This window comes from Haliaeetus leucocephalus, unplaced genomic scaffold (genome assembly GCF_000737465.1).
Source record: "Haliaeetus leucocephalus isolate CR32 unplaced genomic scaffold, Haliaeetus_leucocephalus-4.0 Scaffold153, whole genome shotgun sequence".
NCBI lineage: Eukaryota > Metazoa > Chordata > Aves > Accipitriformes > Accipitridae > Haliaeetus > Haliaeetus leucocephalus.
In genome coordinates, this window is record NW_010972589.1 from 1,218,644 (window position 1) to 1,237,302 (window position 18,659).

General features: G+C 42.0%; 1 protein-coding gene across 1 annotated transcript; it reads right to left on the reverse strand.

Moving 5' to 3' along the window:
• Positions 1–2,675: 2,675 nt before the first annotated feature.
• Positions 2,676–11,895, reverse strand: LOC104828394 (C-C chemokine receptor type 2-like). Its single transcript, XM_010562043.1, has 3 exons — positions 11,868–11,895; positions 5,140–5,299; positions 2,676–4,466 (listed from the first exon to the last, which is right to left on the reverse strand). The coding sequence occupies exon 3, from the start codon at positions 4,453–4,455 to the stop codon at positions 3,385–3,387; it is 1,071 nt and encodes a 356-aa protein (XP_010560345.1). The 5' UTR covers positions 4,456–4,466; positions 5,140–5,299; positions 11,868–11,895; the 3' UTR covers positions 2,676–3,384.
• Positions 11,896–18,659: the final 6,764 nt, after the last annotated feature.

The window sequence follows — 18,659 nt, forward strand, 5'->3', positions numbered from 1 at the left end:
ATTGCACAGTTTCTGTATACCTGCCTGCTTCTCTAGCTCTTATGTACATACTGTATCTTCATCTCAGTGCTTTTCCCTGCAGACCTTGAGTTATGGAATGTTTTTCTCCTGTATGTAAAATTTCCCCTGCTTCTCTGCCAAGGTGACTTGCATTCTTTTTCATAGGGACTGGGGATCTTGTTAAACCTTTCCCATGGGTAGCTCCATCCCACTGTGACCAGACTGCCTGAAGTCCTGCTAGCCTAATTTGGAGCTACACCATGCTGCAGTCACATCTAAGATTCAAAATCTGCCACAAAACTAGAGCCTTGCTTGTCTCGGTGCAAAGCTGCCATGAAGGACCAAGGATTATCCCACCTGGGCACATAACATAACAATAAGCTAATCTTTAGGTTTAGTTTGTTTGTGTTCCTGCCAGCACAAAGTAGAAAATGAAAATCAGAAAACAAAGGCAGTGGGTATAGAATTTAGCTTATCCCATGGCGGATAGATGAAAAGAGCGTGCAGGGGAGAGGAGGTGTGGATTGTAGGCTGAAAAAATGAATTGGGACAGTGGAACAGGGAGGATGACATCGTGAAGCAGAATCATATTTCCTTATTGAACTTTGAATGCTTAAAGTTCCCTACACATAAAACTTGGGAGATCAGGCACACCACTTGGCTGGGATCACTCTGTACAGTGCAAGGAGATCTGAAATTAGCTGCAGAAAGTCTATAGAGAATCCTGGTTTTATCCAAATATTAAGAGTGCCATCTTTTATTGCCCTCCTTTATTTCTCCTCTTCCCCTACTTGTAACATACACAACCCTGTTTCTCCAAATTTCACCCATGTAAAATCTGTGGCCACAGACTTTTCCCAAAGGTATTATAATGCACTCTTCTCAAGCTTATGGGTGGATAAAAGCTGTGCCAGCTACAGTAGCTTCTGGACTGGGCAGACAGTTCTCTACTTGGTCAGTTTGGCTTCTTTTGCTGGAGTGTGGTATTGCAAGTGTTTTAAGTCCATGGTTGCATCTTTTTGCCATGTCCATTCTGAAAGCAGAGCTGATGCCCTTTTAGTTACAGAGGAGAATATGGGCTACAGGGTATACATTGTTTTTCAGACACAGATTTTATTAATTTCACTGCATTGAAAACATGAAAACAGGAAGAAACGTAATTCCAACAAAACAAGAATTTAAAATAAAACACAGTGGTAGAAATGTCGCAGTTGCAGCAGGTTTTGTATCACACTGAACTAATTTATGCTTTAATACTAAAAAGGTGCTTTCACTTCAGTGCAGTAAAAAAGTACAAAAGAAAGGGAAAATACTATTTCCAAGCAAGAAGGTTTACTGTGAGGGTAGTTTTTGGTATCTGTGGCTATTAACCTCACAAGGTAATGGCCAGATTATAATAGCTGATAGGATAAAAGCTAACAACTAATGGAAGCAGTGCCTTGATGTTACAAGGCTAGAGGGGGAAGAGTATTTGCACCACCTAGATTAAGGCATCTGATACCTAAATTAAGAGGCTGGCATTTCCAGGTTCCTTCTACAGTTGGACAGGTAATCTTCCCCAGAGGCCATTTAAATCATATGTCTGCTTCTGACTCAGGCATATCTTATTCTCTACTGACCACTGAAGGACCTTGAAGAGATTTGCTGTTAATTTAGGCATCTGAATCATGTGCCTAATGTTAAGTAGTGCAGAATCCCCTCTTGTGTCCTTACGTTGCCTGGAGGTTAGTTGAACCTGCCCCTCCAGATTTCCATGAGCAAGGCCTTACATGCATGAGCGGTGCCCTTTGAAGTAAATCAGAAAAAAAGTTCACTTGCATAAGGAGTGCTCACCTGCACTTCCTTACAGTTTGAAGCAAGAAGTTCTCCACTATGCGCCTCCCTCCTCCTCTTTGCTAACATCATGTCCCTAGAATACCACTTCCTTTTACAGGGAAACTCCTAATAATGGCATAAGTATATGGCCATAAGACACCAGTAGACTAATGGTCTCAAGTCTTTAATTAGCATGCACTTCTAATTGAGGCACCAGTTGGCTATGAACACTCTTCTCCTCGGAAGGCAGAGCAGGTATGTCTCCTCTGCAATTGGCTGCTTTTGCAGTTCCAAGGCTACTGTCTGCCTAGAAGTGTATCCCAAACATCAGACTGTGTACGTGAAGAGCATGTAGGAGCATGTCATGCAGGAGCCTAGCCTGACACACTTACTGCATCTGCCATGTAAAGTCTTCCTCTACACATATGATTTACCTGTCCAGAGCTAGCGAGGCCTCCACTCAGTACTGCGGTCACGGTCTCCAAAATCCTTCAGAGGGTCCTGATATTTTTTCATGCAGAATCTTGCATAGCAAATACCAAGGTAATTTTCATTCTGGCCTTGCAGATGTTTGCTGATGTGTTTTATTGGTTAAGTGATGTTTTCCTTGGAGGGATATGATTTGCCAGAAACAAGCTCATGTTTTTTGAGGGTGCCTCGTTATCTTGCTGTGCAGTCAGTAGACTTGCTGTGTGCAGTTACTTGCAAAATTGCACCCACAAAAATCACAATATTGCTGATTAAAAGCCCACTTTGGAAAATGTTAGCAACAGAACAGAAAATTCAGAAACTGAATTTATGACAGACAGAAAATTAAAGAACTAAAATCAAAATACTATAACTTAGTCTATAGTCAAAAGGATAATGTTTAAAAATGACTACACTATTAGCTAACAGATAAATCCTTGGGTTAAATGGCCCCAGTAAGATAAAGATCAGTCAACTCTCCCATCAGAGGAGAGATTTTATCTTGATATATCTCATATTCATTCTCAAATTCCTTTTTATGGAAACATCTTTTATTCATGTAGGGAAATGAAAGAGAGGGGGGGTGAAGAAAACTAAAAGCCTCCCCCTATCAAATGCCTGACCATGTTGCAGAAAGAATACAGTCACTTCCAAAAGGTGCTCCATTAATGTTGAATACTAAACAAGTACATCAATCCTCAAAGCGTCCTCCCAGTGTTTATCTTACAACGTTCACATAACAGTAAAAGGGTCTTGTGAGATGACATATTACTCCTTGGTCTCTTCAATATTGTATTCCCCCCCCACGTAAATCTCACGAGCATTTCTTCATTCGATAGAATTTGGGTAAAGAAACAGAACCATACTATTCTGGGCCCCATTCAAATCTTGATGTGATCCAGCTATGATGTTAATGTTTCCTAGAAAACTGACTGGTTCTGTTAAAGAATGGAAAATGCTGTAACCCCAGGGAACAGTTAACCACAAGAACTGAAGGTCATACAGCTTTTGGTAGTGGTTGACATAAAGATCTTAAATAACATCAGGCAGTCCTTAAGGGAAAGCGAGTGATGCAATATTTACTAATGTTTTGATGTATTTTTACAGTCCAGTAGAGATGTCATGCTCTGCAGTGGATGGTGTGCATGTGGAACTAACTCTTTCTAATTTTTCACGATAAAGAGTTGGACATTTTTTGCAGAGGTGGGCTGCAACATGCTTTCGGAAAAAGGCATAAAGATATTTCCTAAATTTTTCTCCAACAAATGCATAGATCACAGGGTTGATACAACAGTGGATCATTGATATTGTTTCTGTCACTTGGATTGCTTTCTCCAGTTGACCTTTGATTTCACAATTTGGGATGAAAAGTGAACTTTGAAATGTATACAAAAAAGAAGAAATATGGAATGGTGTCCAGAAGATGAAATAAAAAATCATGATCACAAAAATAAGTCTGACTGCCTTCTGTTTTTTCTCATTCCTACATCTCAATAATGTTTTTAGAATTTGTGAGTAACTGAAAATCATAATGAGCATTGGAACAATAAGTCCCAGGATGTTCATCTTTAAAGTATAGGAGTACTTCCAATTTATTGTGGCATCGCTTGGATAGTGAGCACTGCAAGTATAACGTGAATTTTCCTTTTGAGTTTTGTGAAATATTATCCCAGGAACAGAAGCAAAAATAGCAACAGCCCAAGTGACAGCGCTGGTGAGGATGCCGTAGGTAACTGTCCTAGCTTTTAAAGCAAACACTGCATGCACTATGGCCAGGTACCTGTCCAGAGTCAACAGGATTATGAAAAAGACGCCGCTGTAGAAGCCAAGGAGGTAGACACCCGAGAGAATTCTACACAGCGCCTCCCCAAAAATCCAGTCATGAACAGCATAATAAGCCCAAAAAGGGAGAGAAAATACAAAAAGCAAATCAGATATTGCCAAATTGAGCAGGTAGATGTCAGTCATACTCTTCAATCTCTTGTATTTTACCAGGATGAGGACAACGAGCATGTTGCCTGTGAGGCCAAATATCACCACCAAAGAATAAAGCGGTGGCAAAAGTTTTGCTGCAAAGTGCTTTTCCTCAGTTCCCATGCATGGAGCTGAATCACTGTAGTCAAATTCTGTTGTCAGTGGCAAGTCGCCTAAGTCTGTGGTATGGTTTTCCATGGTGTGTTGGTCTGGAAAGGAAGAAAAGGATGTTAAACTAGGGGAAACCCCAAGCTTGGCGGTGAGGGGAATGAAACACCCTGATGTCCTCCTCATCTGGAATGCTTTTTGCTGTTAAGCACGTAAGCATTACTACGTCAAGGTGTGGAAGAGAATGAAATTGCAGAGCTCCCAGGAAACCCATCTGTAATACCTATGAAGTCACACTGCTGCATGTTGGAAGTGTGCTGCTGCGTGTCATTTCCTAGGTGTGCGCTGTCTGGTGCATTTTTCCTCCTCAGTAGAGCCTGTCAGCTGCCTGACCCAGCCAGAAGCAGAGGAATGATGAATTTAATCCGTGGGTAGCTGGGGGCTGTTGTGCTCAGCAGTGGCTTTCCAAAGGGGCGGAGTGAGCCAGCATGGCAGCAACAGGAAAGCACAGCAGCTGGCATGCAGAGCATAGCCGTGCTCCTCCTTGGGACCTGGCCACCTTCTCGTCGTGCCAGCCCGACTTCCAGCCCTCACCCAAGGAGGACCAGGCACTGGCAAGGTGTAAACTGGTGCCTGCAAAGGCCCTGTGACATGGGTGAAACAGAACGGACTGCCGCTTGTTCAGGTTGTGACTCCCTGGGAGCCTTAATGCCTGTGGGAATCAGGTCACTGGAGGTGTAGAAATGACCTTTGCGCAGTACTAAACATACCCACCTGGTGGACCTGCTGTCCTGGGTGTTGCAGAGCAGCAAGTTGGCAGCGTTGGTCCGGGTTAAAATGGCAAACGCTGTGTCCTTTACAGGGTCTGGGTCAGGCGTAGGTCATGGAAGTGTGCTGGTCTTAGGTCGGTCTGGAATGAAGACGGCGTGCAGTCCTGTGGAAAGAACAGGTAGGCAAACACCTTGGCAAACAGCATCAAATATGACGGTTGCTATCAGCATAGCCTATAACAGCTGTATCTGTTGTGGCACCTTCCTGTCAATTGGAAGACCTCCCCAGTGCTCGGGGATGAAGGAAGTTTTGATTCCTTGTTCTAGTAGCTGTTTAGCAGCTGTGATTCAGGAGCTCCAAAGTTGAGATGGGCTAAAGTGTCTTGGAGGGGGTGCAGAGGCAAAAGGCAGATACAGCCATCCCTCTGTGTGTGCACTAACAGTTCTTCATGTGTAGTGGTTGTTTGATATCGTCCTTCATCCTTTGCTAGTCAGTGTTTCCAGTGAGGTGACGCAGTACCTGAGGGAGTGCAGGGGTTGCCCAAACTCCCTGTCCCTCCAGTTTTGGTTTGGGGACTGTTGGAGGGAGTGGGCTTCCCTTGCAAGAAGGAGTTGTGGCCTGGGAGGTAAGTGTGCAGCAGAGCTGTGAAAGCCCTCAGGCAAGTTCTGTTGTAGTGGGAGCAGGTAAAGGCTTGCGACTTTGATGTCAGCCCTTCCTGTCGCCTCCCCCTGTTCCAAGTCCCTGGTAGGACTGCAAGCCAGATGCAGAAGCATAGCTTTGTGTAATTTGGTCTCTGGAAAGTTGAGGAGAACTGTCTTCTCACAGACCCCCAGAGAAAATGGAAGAACTCCTGCGTCCCCCATGACAAGCTGGGAAGAGGATTTTGTGAAGACGGGTGTCAGAGGGACCAAATGTGCTTCCTGGTCACTCAGTGGGGAAGTGAAATCGATGCGCTTGGTAGGCACTCAAACAGAGCTATTTGCTGTCTGGTGAAAGGGCTGCTCTTTCTTCCTGTGTCATTAGGACTGGTTTTGTCAGGCACTTCATGGCAGATCGGTGGCTGTTCATAGCAGGTTGATGGTTTTGAAATCTGCATTTTCCTGGCCATTTGATGCCTGTTCTCTTGACAAAGGCAACAGACTGCTTCTGACACAGAAGGCTTCAGGTAGTGCGTCTGCCCCAACTTGCTCTGGGCTCCCTGACCACTCATGTAGTGCTAGCAATGTTTGCTCCCTTCCTGCTTACAGCCCCGCCATGCACTTTTTTCAATGGCAAGGTCTATGCTGTGTGATTGCAGACGTCTGTTGCAGAGACCACATTCTCAAAACCACCACTTCATTCTCTCTGCACTTGAGTTCTGCTAGACTAAATGTAACTGAAGAAGCTCAGCCTGTGGCTGGGGTGACACAGGGTCACGCTGCCCGTCTGCTTCTTAGTAGAAACTCAATTTTATGACATGGTGGGTCATTCTGAGCTGTAGTATGTGAAATCCCTGATGTGTCTTAAGCTCGTGTCAGCCTACTCAGATGTTTGAGGAAAGGATTATTTCCTGATACTTAACTACAGACCATAGAGCATCCAGAAGACCTAGTTTTAATCTGTGTCTTTACCTCAGTGAATATATATATAATAGAAATAATCTTCTTGAACAAATCTTATTGATTACACATTGTTAGAACAATTGTGTGTGTGTATACATAAGTATACACATATATATATATGCACTCATATACATATATATATAATCGTAGAACTGTGGAATCATAGAATCATTCAGGCTGGAAAAGAACTTTAAGATCATCAAGTTCATCTGTCAACTGGACACTGCCAAGTCCACCACTAAAACATGTCCCTAGGCACCACATCTACACATCTTTTAAATACCTCCAGGGATGGTGACTCAACCCCTTCCCTGGGCAGCCTGTTCCAATGCTTGACAACCCTTTCAGTGAAGAAATTTTCCTAATATCCAATCTAAACCTCCCCTGGTACACTTAGTCTTGAATCTTTGTATTTGTATACAAAGTAATAATTTTTTTAATGTAGTTTGGAACTTATTTTGGGACTTAAAAACAGACGATAATTGTGGGAGTAACAGAACTAAAGGTAACTGATTCCCTACAGATTTGTCTGCTTTGCTGCCCAAGTCTTGTCTGCTGTGATGGGTTGAACCCAGCCGGCAAGTAAGCCCCCATCTAGTCACTCACTCAGCCCCCCCACAGCGAGATAGGGGAGAGAATCAGAAGGGCAAAACTAAGAAAAACTTGTGGGTTGAGATAAAGACAGTTGAATAAACGAAGGAGACAAAAAAACCCACAAGAGATGATACAAGGACAAATGCTTGCCACCTCCCACCACACAGACCCTGTCTCTGAGCAACACCTACTTTGGAAAAACTTCCCTCCAGCCAGTTATATTGTTGAGCATGACGTTATGTGGCACAGAATATCCTTTTGGTCAGTTTTGGTCACCTGTCCCAGCTGTGGTCACAAATCTAAAAGACAGCACCGTAAAGGCTGCTGTTAAGAAAATTAAATCCATCCCAGCCAGACCCAGTACACCTTCCCACTACCAAAATTGAGCTCCTGCCCCATACAATTCACACTGATGCTGCCTAGAAAGACAGCATGTACTGTGGTTATTTTGTTTACTGTCTATGACCTGATGGGAAATCTTTAAGCATTCGCATAGAAGTCAGATTCTCTTCATAACAAGCACAAAATATTACAAATATTTTCGGAAATGCTTTCTAAAAAATTCCTTATCCTTTGCACACAAGCAAAGTTAGTCACAAAGAACTCTAGAAAACTGATCTGGCTAACAAATTCTATTGGAAACTACTGTTTGCATTTGATTTTTTTTTTTTTTTTCATTTATTGTTAACCATTTTTCCAATTTTCATGCAGAAATGAACATCTGCAGAAGCTGTAACCCTTGACAAGAAGTCTGGTTTTGGCTCGAAAATTATCTAGGCATGAACCTTCAGAAATGGATGTGATAGCAAAGAAATCTCCAGGTTTATCTCTGCTCTTGTGCTGTAAGTATAAATGGGCTTTTTTGAGAGATTCTGATTTCGGAACTTGTGATTATTTGGCTTATTTCTCTCTTATTTTCCTTCCCAAAATTACAAATGAATATTCAGGAAGTCTTAATGATTTTAATTTGCAGGGCTTTCTCGTTTACTTTATGGACTGCATGCGGCCATCTTGCCCACTCTCCTGCCCACACACCCATGGCTTCTGCATGCACAGGATGGTTTTGGTTGCTGTCGTGGTTTAACCTCAGCCAGCAACTAAGCTCCATGCAGCCACTCACTCACCTCCCTCACAGTGGGATGAGGAAGAGAATCAGAAAGGTAAAAGTGAGAAAACTCATGGGCTGAGATAAGAGGTAAAGCAAAAGCTGCGCACGCAAGAAAAGCAAAACAAGGAATTCATTCACCACTTCCCATTGGCAGGCCGGTGTTCAGCCATCTCCAGGAAAGCAGGGCTCCATCACACATAACAGTGACTTGGGAAGACAAACACCAGTGCTCCGAACATCCCCCCTTCCTCCTTCTTCCCCCAGCTTTATATGCTGAGCATGATGTCATATGGTCTGGGATACCCCTTGGGTCAGTTGGGGTCGGCTGTCCCAGCTGTGTCCCCTCCCAGCTCCTTGTGCTCCCCCAGCCTGCTTGCTGGTGGGGTGGGGTGAGAAGCAGACAAGGCCTTGATGCTGTGTAAGCCCTGCTCAGCAGTTAACTAACGCATCCCTGTGTTATCAACACTGTTTTCAGCACAAATCCAAAACATAACCCAATACTATCTACTATGAAGAAAATTAACTCTATCCTAGCCAAAACCAGCACAGTTGCTAACAGAAATTCTAGATGATTTCTACAAACAGCGGGCAACCGAGTCAAACCTAAGGTAGAAATATAAGAGGAGAACTTTCTCTTTGGTGCCTTCCTTCCCTTCTAATTTTTCCGGTGTGCTTATCATGCAAATACATCTAAATATATGAGCAGTCCATTAAGAGGCTACTCTCGTTTCCCCTCAGAGGACTGGTTATGTTCTGAATCTCCAAGAAGTTGGGTACAGTGAAGTATGACCAAGACCTGGGCCAAATACCTGCACCCTGGACAAGAGGTCTTGCAGAGAAGGTGGGGCTATAGGTTGGAATGAAGAAAATTTTATTTTCTTAATAACTGTAATGTTGTGAGCCAAAATAAATGTAATTTCATTTCTTTTAAGTTTTAACAAAGCTGCACTTATGGCAACATCAGAGATTCTTGTAATGAGGATGTAGCTCTGAATCATGTCTTTTCAGATTTTTGTATTTCAGTTGCTTTGAGAGAAGTCTTGCTAGCTCTTGAGTATTAGCTGTTATCTGTAGTGTGTCACCTTTATCTATAGAAATGTCTAGGTGTTGGTAGGACTATCAGACATTTACATGTTAGAGTCACTCAAGCAAATTCCTGAGTTGCTACACTGACTTACTCAGGGATGGCAATTATCACAGCTCAATGAGTCTGCTGTGCTGTAAAGGGGATTTAGACAAAGTTTCCTCATGGAAATTGGAACATTTGATAACTACAAGTTAGAAGAACATCTGTGCAGTAATGGAGCCACTTATCTCAAAACTGAATGACCCCCAAAGTTCCCTTTCCCTTTTTTTGGTCTAAGACAAGGTTTCTCTTTTGAAGTGTAATGATGGGTAATACAGTGCTACTCCCCTGCCCTCACTCTCCTCCTTTTCACAAATGGCAACGTTTGTCATACAGAAAAAGAAATAGCTTAATGACTTGTAGTCAGCTTAAAAGTATGTCAGCAGCCTCTAGGGCATTTTATGAGGAGAGAGAAGTATAATGTAGAACAGAATATAACTGAAACTTCAATGAAGAAAAATAATACACCATATCCTGATAGCAGGTGTTGCCAGAGAGGTGCCTGATGTTTCCTGCTAACAGCTCTATCTCTTTAACTTCGCCTTTGACTTTCCAGAATGAGTCTGTGGACAGGCAAAACTATGGAGAAAACTGTGCGCAGACATGAAAGACATCTTGAGGAGGAAGTATAAAAGTACGTACTTTTCTTGAGTTACCAAGAAAGCTGAAGGAAAAGATGGAAGTGTAAACTAAATGCTGTGTGTAAGACTCTGAGCTGATAGTTTCCCTCAAACACATCTTTTCATGTGGTAATGACCACAGGATTTCTTTCCAGGATATGTCTGGGGAAAGACAGTCTCTTCCAAAACTAAACCTCACTTTGGAAACCTCTTCCTCTTTTTTGACAGCTGAGCGTTAGAAACATCTCTTCAGAATTGCTTGCCTCCTAACTGATGATTTTTCTTCATACCTGCAGAACTTTCAAGGAAAAATATGTTCTAGGCTGGAAAAAACAGTTATAATTCTCTGTGAACCCTCAGGATCCAATTGTTTCCATTCCCCACCAAAAACAGAAAGACAGTCTTATAAAAATTCTGAGCTTTTCTGCAGTTAAATAGAGTCAGTCTATGTGGTCACAAGACAAAAGAAGTAGGAGGTGTTCTTACCTAAACAAATGTACAGTAAAAGAGTAGCATAAGCACTGAAAGTAAGGACTCTGAGAAAGAGAAACTTGAGGCAGCTATTAAATGTCTTCCTCCAAATCATGACTATATGTATGAGAGGGCTCTGCTTTTGTGTAGGCTAAATCCTGTGCTAGTATCTCTGTTCAGTTTTGGGGTTTTTTTCAGTGTCTCTGCGTAAACTGCTTCAGATAAAACATTAAGTATAAAATAGAAGGATTATAGTCTGGAGTGGAGATTGCCAACATACGTCACAGGGTCATGCCCATGCTATAAGGATCTCCAACAGAGAAGTTCAAGCTCACAGCTCTGGCACCGTCTATTGTTCCTGGCAAATGACAGTGCAATTCTCCCATGAAAGCAAATGTTGCTATAGCTGCATATTTGATATACAACCAAAAAAAAAAAATTATATTCTTAGGCTATTGTAGCTTTTTTGCTAATACCCAAGTGGCAAGTCTCATTTATCCAAGCAGAGGAGCTCACCTCTCCCTGGGTGTGGGAATAGTACAATCCCAGTGTAGTACTGATGAATTTTATTCATGTAAAACCTCATTAACAAAAATTGCAAGCCAGATCATGACTGGCCATAAAACTGATATCTCTAGTTGAGATATGGAGTACAGGCTTTCTAGTGTGGTGGCTCAGAGACATCACATTAAAAAGAGGAACCAATCCCAAAGAACATATCCCTTCATAACATGATAATGAAACACCACCTTTAACAGATTAAATGCTTGAATAATACAAAGAAACCATGTGATAGGATAGTGATGAAGAACATCTGTATCTGATAGAGCAAGATGCGGCTTAGATTTGGAGAGGTTAGATTAAGTGTGAAGGATTTCATGTCTGATCAGTTTATATCGTTAGCAGAATACATTTTCAAGCTACTGACCTCCTGGAACAGCTTTAAAACCAAGACCCAATAAGTTTCTAGTACAAAAAAGATTATCATTTTCTACATCATTTGTCCAGTTCAATTCTCTACTCTCACATCTAGCCTTATCCTGAGTTGTAAGCTAGTTACAAGACCCAATTGTTCTTAAAGATAGTGTCTCTGCTTGAACGGTAGCTCTACTACCACTGTCATTAGGCACATATACTTCCCCACTGAGTGAATCTATATCTATATATACATATTTACATGTAAAAAAAAAGGAAAAAAATTAGCTACTCACTGATTTATCAAGCTTGTTTTGTCTGACGGTATCTTCTTCTTTGTGAACAAGCACATAGTTAAACCCTGTATCTGAGAATAGGAAACAGCACTTCCTGTGTGATCTATTGCAAAACATTATTACAGGAATTAAGGGTATGGTTCTTCTTTTCTGAAAACACTTGGTTTGCAGGCTGAGTTCAGAACTGAGGGATGAAGATGTTATGGGTGTCTACTTGTTCTGCTCCAGCTGCAACTGGAGCAGTCCGTATCTGAACTACTGCATCTCTTCAGGGTTAAGGCTGGGTGGTTAAATTCCATGAAATCCTGTTCTTGGGACAATATTTCTAGCTGCTCTAGACATTTCTGCAGCTCAACAGAAAGTGGTATGAAATACCTGGCACACAAAATGTGTGCTTTTAAAATTAAATCCAGGTCTCCACAAAGATTGTTGAAACAACCCCACCAAGGTATTCTTCATGTTCATTGTCACTGACTGACTGCTACAAAATTTCTACATGGTTCTCCCCTTCATCATCACTAGTGAAAAAGAATCTGTAAGCAAAATAAGGGTATCTTTATACTGTGCAAAGCAGTGTCATGTTAGACAGCATCACACTTGCCTTAGGTGAGCATTGTGAAGAGACACAAGTCAAGGTCCAGAGGTTTCAGAGCTAACTAGGTCAGGCAGAGCATTGCAGTGCTGGAGCTGCCTTCCTTCCAGTAATGTGACAAGCTCATGCAGTCTACGCCACTCTGCACTGTGTGGTGTAGACCCCTTCCTTGAACATCTATTCTAATTTTTGCAAAACCATTTGTGATGATCTTACGCTTCTAAAAGGCTGTTGTATGAGGCAGGCTGGAACCTGCAGCTCATTCCCTTTTTGATGTGGTGACATTGCAGGATTGAAAGCCATAGAAGAGAATGTGGTTAAAATGTATTTTTGCTTCAAAGGCAGGAAGTATAGTTGAGTGTACAGGCTGGTGTCATGCATTTATTTTTTTAAAACATTCACTTCACCAATGCCATTGGCACTGCAGCTGCAACAGCCTCCAGCGTTTGGAGCGATAATTGATGCCTGTGTAAGTGATCATTATAAACCAGGACTGATAAGTAATATGGCCACTTATCTGCTCCCTGAAGAGTCTTTTTACAATTTTATAGCAAGTTATAGCAAGACTACATTTTTCAAATTTGCAGGTTTTTGGCAGCAGCTGTTGACCATTTTCTCTAAGATTACTGGCTGTTTTCCTGCGGTATTCCTGAAAAGCTGTAAGACTAGCTACAATTATAGCTGGATTTTGTCATTGCCTAGAAAATCTATGTGGAGTTTCAATAAAACCAGTGATCCATAACCTGACCACGTGTGTTCCAGAGAGTACAAAAGAGACTCACAGAGCTGTTTCAGAAGGAGCACCCAAGCAAGGCTTTAGGAAGAGGGGTCTCCTCTGTGATGGCTGAAAGAACATCAACACTTCCTGTTGATCTGGAGGGGGCTGTGTAGAGTTTTCTGTAAATACAGACTGCAAGCCACTGAAAGCCTTCAAGCCTGAGCAGAAAGGGCCTTCCCTACAGGGACACAGTCCATGTTTTCTTTCTATACCATCTCCATCTGGGTTGCTGTCTGGAAAGTTATGTTTTTTACTACTCAGGACACCTCTTCCTACTCAATGTACAAGCTGCTAGTTCAGCAGTTTTATTTGCAAGTTTAATCTTTTGTGAACTACTATGTCTGGTAAAGAAATACTTGGCTTGCAGGATCAAAAATCCTGCCTAAGGCACTTCGTTTTTGCTGCCCCATGAAAAAGAGGGGCAGTTGCCTGGAGAAGGGTCTTGTCTCAGCTTTCAAGAGTGGGACTCCTTTGGAGTCCATTGCCCAGGGGCTACAGGTGGGTGTGATTGTCTGGGGGTACCAGAAGTAATCCTTGCCCTCTTCTCTCCCTGACTCGTGACACTGGGGCTTCCTTCTGCCTTCTTCAGGGACTTTCTGGAGTCACCAACCTCCTCCTTTTTGCTTGCTCTATCAGTTTGCTGATGCAAAAAGCAGTTATGGCTGAAACTAGCAGAGCCAACCTGTAAATAGTGGCAAAAGTTTTGGAAACTTAGCAAATGCGGCATTTTGGGATTGAATCCCTCCCACATGGGAGAGGAAGAAGACCTAGTTGTATAGCAAGCAGCCTATGCAGACAGTACTTTCTAAACAAATGTGGGAGAAAAAAATTATACAAACCCACAAGCATCCACATATTGATAGAATTGCTAAAATTTGAAGTCTCTTGGGAATGGATAAATTCTTATTTTCATTTTCTCTCTTACACAGACCAGTCCTAGGGAAGATCACAGAAGTCATCCTTGGAAGACCTACATGCTAATTTCATAGTCTGTGAGGTAAGCAGCAGTCTTGAGTTTGGCGTAATGGGTTTGATGGATCCTTGTGATGGGGAATGAATGACTCATGACTCACTTCAGATTTGAGAAAGAAAGCACAGGTTTGCATATATTGTTTTGAAAGAGTTTTAATTCTTTGTGCCTCCAGTCTGGGTGCTTAGATTGAAGACAAGTGGACGGTGTTTTCAGGCTGCCTGAGCTCCAGTTGCTCTAACCTTTGAAAATCAGGGATGTTTTCTTTCTGAAATGGTAATGCAAATAATCAGAAGCTACTTCGGAAAGTTTGATCAAGATTAAATACAGGAAAAAAGAAAGATTCAAGAGAGAAGAAATATCTTGTATTAGACTCTTAATTTAGGCACCTGGGAATACATTTTAAATTGAGCTAAATTATTATTATATTAGAGAGGATAGGGCCTGTTAGAAAGGTCAGAGCCACCTGAAAATCCCTTTTTCAAGGATGTTGGGACTCTGAAAAAATCTGGGGGAAAGGAATGAAGTGTTCATTGGTCTAGAAAGCATGGCCTGTGAGAAATGATTGGGAAAGGGCTAAATGATCTCTGGAGAGCTCTCTCAGACTTTCTATGATTTTACTCTTAGCATCTTTCCTGTAAGAGTTTAGTGAGCTTTATAAACATTAATCCAAAGAACTGCCTAGGAGATGGAAGCAGAGGAAGCAGTGGGAGAAAAGCCTCCCAAAGTCAGAGGCATTGCCAGGTAAAGATTGCTTGCCTTACAAAATTAGAGAGCTGCTTAGGTTCTCCATCTATAAAATTAGAAAGAGCAAGAAGGGAAGAAAAGAGTACATAAACTTCGCCATGCTAATCAATTGAAATTCTATAGACAGGGAAGTACTGCTTGGTTGTACCAAAGAGAAAAATCAAAAACTAACAAAAAATTTCTGCAACAAAACTGTCTTGAGCTGGGGCTTTCTAGAAGCTGTCACAACACTACCACTGACAGAATTGAAGCAAAGGAACCAAACCATGATGTGCTTCTATTATTCCATCAACCACTGAATGTAAGAGAGAACTACTTTTTTCTGACAATAATACTGTTGTCTTAAATTTAGAATGTTACGTGGATACTAAAGTCAAGACATGGGGATACGCTCAGGGCACTGACATAGTTTTCCTGATTTCTTGGAAGAAGTCTCTTTTCTCTTCCTGTGGCAGGATAGGGAGAGCTGGAGACAGTTCACTGTTGGCAAAAATATTGGTAAAATTACCAAACAGATTACCTAAATAGAAATGACTGGGCCTCAGCTGTATGCCACTAAGACCATAGCAAAGATTAAGCACTGGCCTTGCAGCTCATCTCATATTCTAGGCCTCCCATGTGGAAGGAGAAATGCTAACTTCAATCCCTGTGTCAAAGCATGTTTAAGAATTTCAGGCAAAGCAGGACAGCACAAGGAGGGAAGGTGCATACTGATCGATTTGCTTTCCCATTCCTCTGGTGTGCTTCAGGCTGCCTTTTTATGGTGAAATTGGATGAAGTATATGTTTTGTGTTGAAAAAGGAGTTCAATAAATGTATTACTGAGTCCTGTGCAGTAGACAGTAGCCTTCAGCAGACATTTGGCTGACTGTCCTCAAGATTAGAGGGATGGTCATGTGGCAACTTCAGTTGAGCACAAGAAGGAGCACACAGGAGGACTTTGTGAGGTCTATTAGTAGGTAATTAATTCCAGACTCCTTCAAACTGGATGCTGTAGGCTGTAGGAATCGTCTCTCCCACCCTTAGCTTGTAGTTGGCTGGCTAGTCTAAGGGCTCCCTCTATAGTCAAAGAATAGAGGTAGGTATTTGCAGAGGGTAACCGCCTCTGTCTTAAGCTACTCCACCTTAGGCTAGAATGAATCAGCATATGGAGGGGGCTCTTGTTAGCAATAGAAAGAGCCTAGACACCGAGTTCAGACTAGACAGCTAACCTGTACATGGATAAAACTGAGTTATAGCCCAATCAAATGTGTCAGATAACCTGAATGAAATCTTTGGGGCTTTTGGTGATGAGAAACCGTTCTTTATTTTGGAAAAAGGTCAAGCCAAATATTTTCAGTTTGCTGTTCTTTGGCACTGAGGTGGTTTTTTAGCAGGTAAGCCTGATAATGCTGTCTACATCATTTGCTGAAGAGGAATTGACCTGTGCTGTAGATCTAAAGACCAGTCCTGCTGATGACCTACCCAGAAGTAGGAACAGATTTACTGGGGCACTGTGAAGACTGTGTACCCTGCTCATGCCCATGAAAACTGTGTGTGCTCCCCATCATGTCACAGAAGTAAGGCTGCAAAGGCCATCCTCTTCTTCCCCTACGTCCTCATGCCGATGCAGGTGTTCTAAAGGGGCACTGTGTTTTAGAAGAGTTAGGAAGATACATAAAAGCAAAACAGAGTTTCTACTGATGGCATATGAAAGTTGCATCATCAGCTGCTCAGGTGTCATAGCACTTCCTCACAGTTTTGGGGCATTTCACAGAGCCTTGGAGAAGTGAGACTTGACAACTGAGATGTAAGGAAATTGGGAATTCAACATATTTTTAAGATATTCTGAATTGCTCACAGGAAGAACTACACAAGGAAATACCAATGCAGTCTGCCCTTCATCTTAACCTCTTGAGTACATACATCATGATGCTTCGTTCGGTTTGCAGGAGCCATCCTCCAAGCTGAGGGACTGGTTATTCGGGGTTCTTTTTATTGCACTTCACTATCATGCAGGATCAGGCCCTATTTAATGTACACTACCCAGACCCTTCTTGGACTGCAGAATTTTCCTTTTGCCTCATGATCATGTCTCTCGTTCTGCTAGGGTAATATCTGAGTGCTTCACAGTTATTACAGTATTTGTCTTCTCACCACGTTTATGAGATGAATCAATACTATTAACTCCATTTTGCAATGAGGAAGCTGAAGTGCCAAGATGATGAATAACACTGTCAAGCATCTACTAATTTGGGGAACCTGGTTTGTGAACTGTTTTTCTCCAAAGCAAAGTATTATGCTGGGGCATGGTTCCCATCTGTTGTAGCTGCTGGTTCTTGGTCTTTACATTGGGCCTTGGAACGTGAGGAACAGGAGGAGCACAACCTCGGAGGCTGTCTATGAAAATCTAAGTTTAAGTGGAAAGGGAAGGTGCTTAATTTATGTGCTAGAAGTAGACAAGGGTAGGTAGGATAAATTCAGGCCTAAGTGCCTAAATCCTTTGGCAGAACTTGTGCCTGCCCTGTGACAAGTTTGCAGATTCCAGTAGTATTTGTGGCAGGACTTGGCATCTCTGAAATGTAAGTCTTCCTTGATTTTGCTTCCCAGGTATCTGCGGGACTGCTCAGTGAAACTGAATCCGAAAGACACAACCCCAGTTAGCCCCAGATAGTCTTCAGTCTTCTCAGAGACTGGCCTCACACTCCTGTGCACCTGTCTGGTGGAGCCTGCTTTATTTCTGAGAAAACTCCCCATGGAGAGTCCAGCAGCCTGAAGCCAGCTTGATAGCCATGCTACACCAATTTATAGACATACTGAATCTGACCCTAATCATCTTCTGACAGGTTTTATTTACAGGGTGGAGACACCATTTCCTTAGTAACTTCTGTAGAGAAAATATAAGAAAACACTGGGCTTTAAGTAAGTCAGCAAAATGTCCTTTCTCACAGTCCACAGCAAACTAACCACATGACAGAGTCTGTGATACCACAGACTGTGCATGCTGTTCTCCATTCTCAGCAAATGAGGATCACTGTAGTATCTCCTGTACTACGGTGTGGTAAATTTTGTTGCATTCTCTCTCTCTTTTTTTTTAAGGCAGTGCTAATTGCTGTCTCATAATGGGAATGGAAGAGCTAGCTTACAGCTTTATCCACAAGTGAGATATTTTACACCTGCTCTGTTAGTTGAACAGTTGTGGATAGGCTGTTTGTGCCACTGTGCAAAACAATATCAGTGTTAGCAAGTGTGATATGAAGCAAAGTCCATCTGTATTTGTGAAGCTCTCAGATCACAATGCAATAGTTGTTTTATGCAGGTATATTTAGCACATGCAAACTAGTTTGCTGTTCTTCTTGGAAGAGGTTGTGTTAAGACAAAAGCAAGTCACAAATAAGTGATAAAAATAACTTCAACTGAAAAGCCATGTGAGCAAGAGAATTCAAAGGAAAGCTACTATTTCTGCCTAAATTGTACTAAAGTATGCTGAGATAAAGTCCTACATAAAACTTTAAGTGAATCTTAGCAAAAAAATGTATTTGTGTTGCCCAAAGTGCACTTGGATTCACCTGAAATCTCAAAACCAAACTATTGCTGGCATGTTTCTTTGAGGAATTAACACAGTACACTGATGCTCCATTTTATAAGACTTCTCAAGTCACAAGGTATTTTCAATGTTATTAGCACTTGTCCTTGGATAGTGGAGGGGTTTACTGTTTGTTACTGT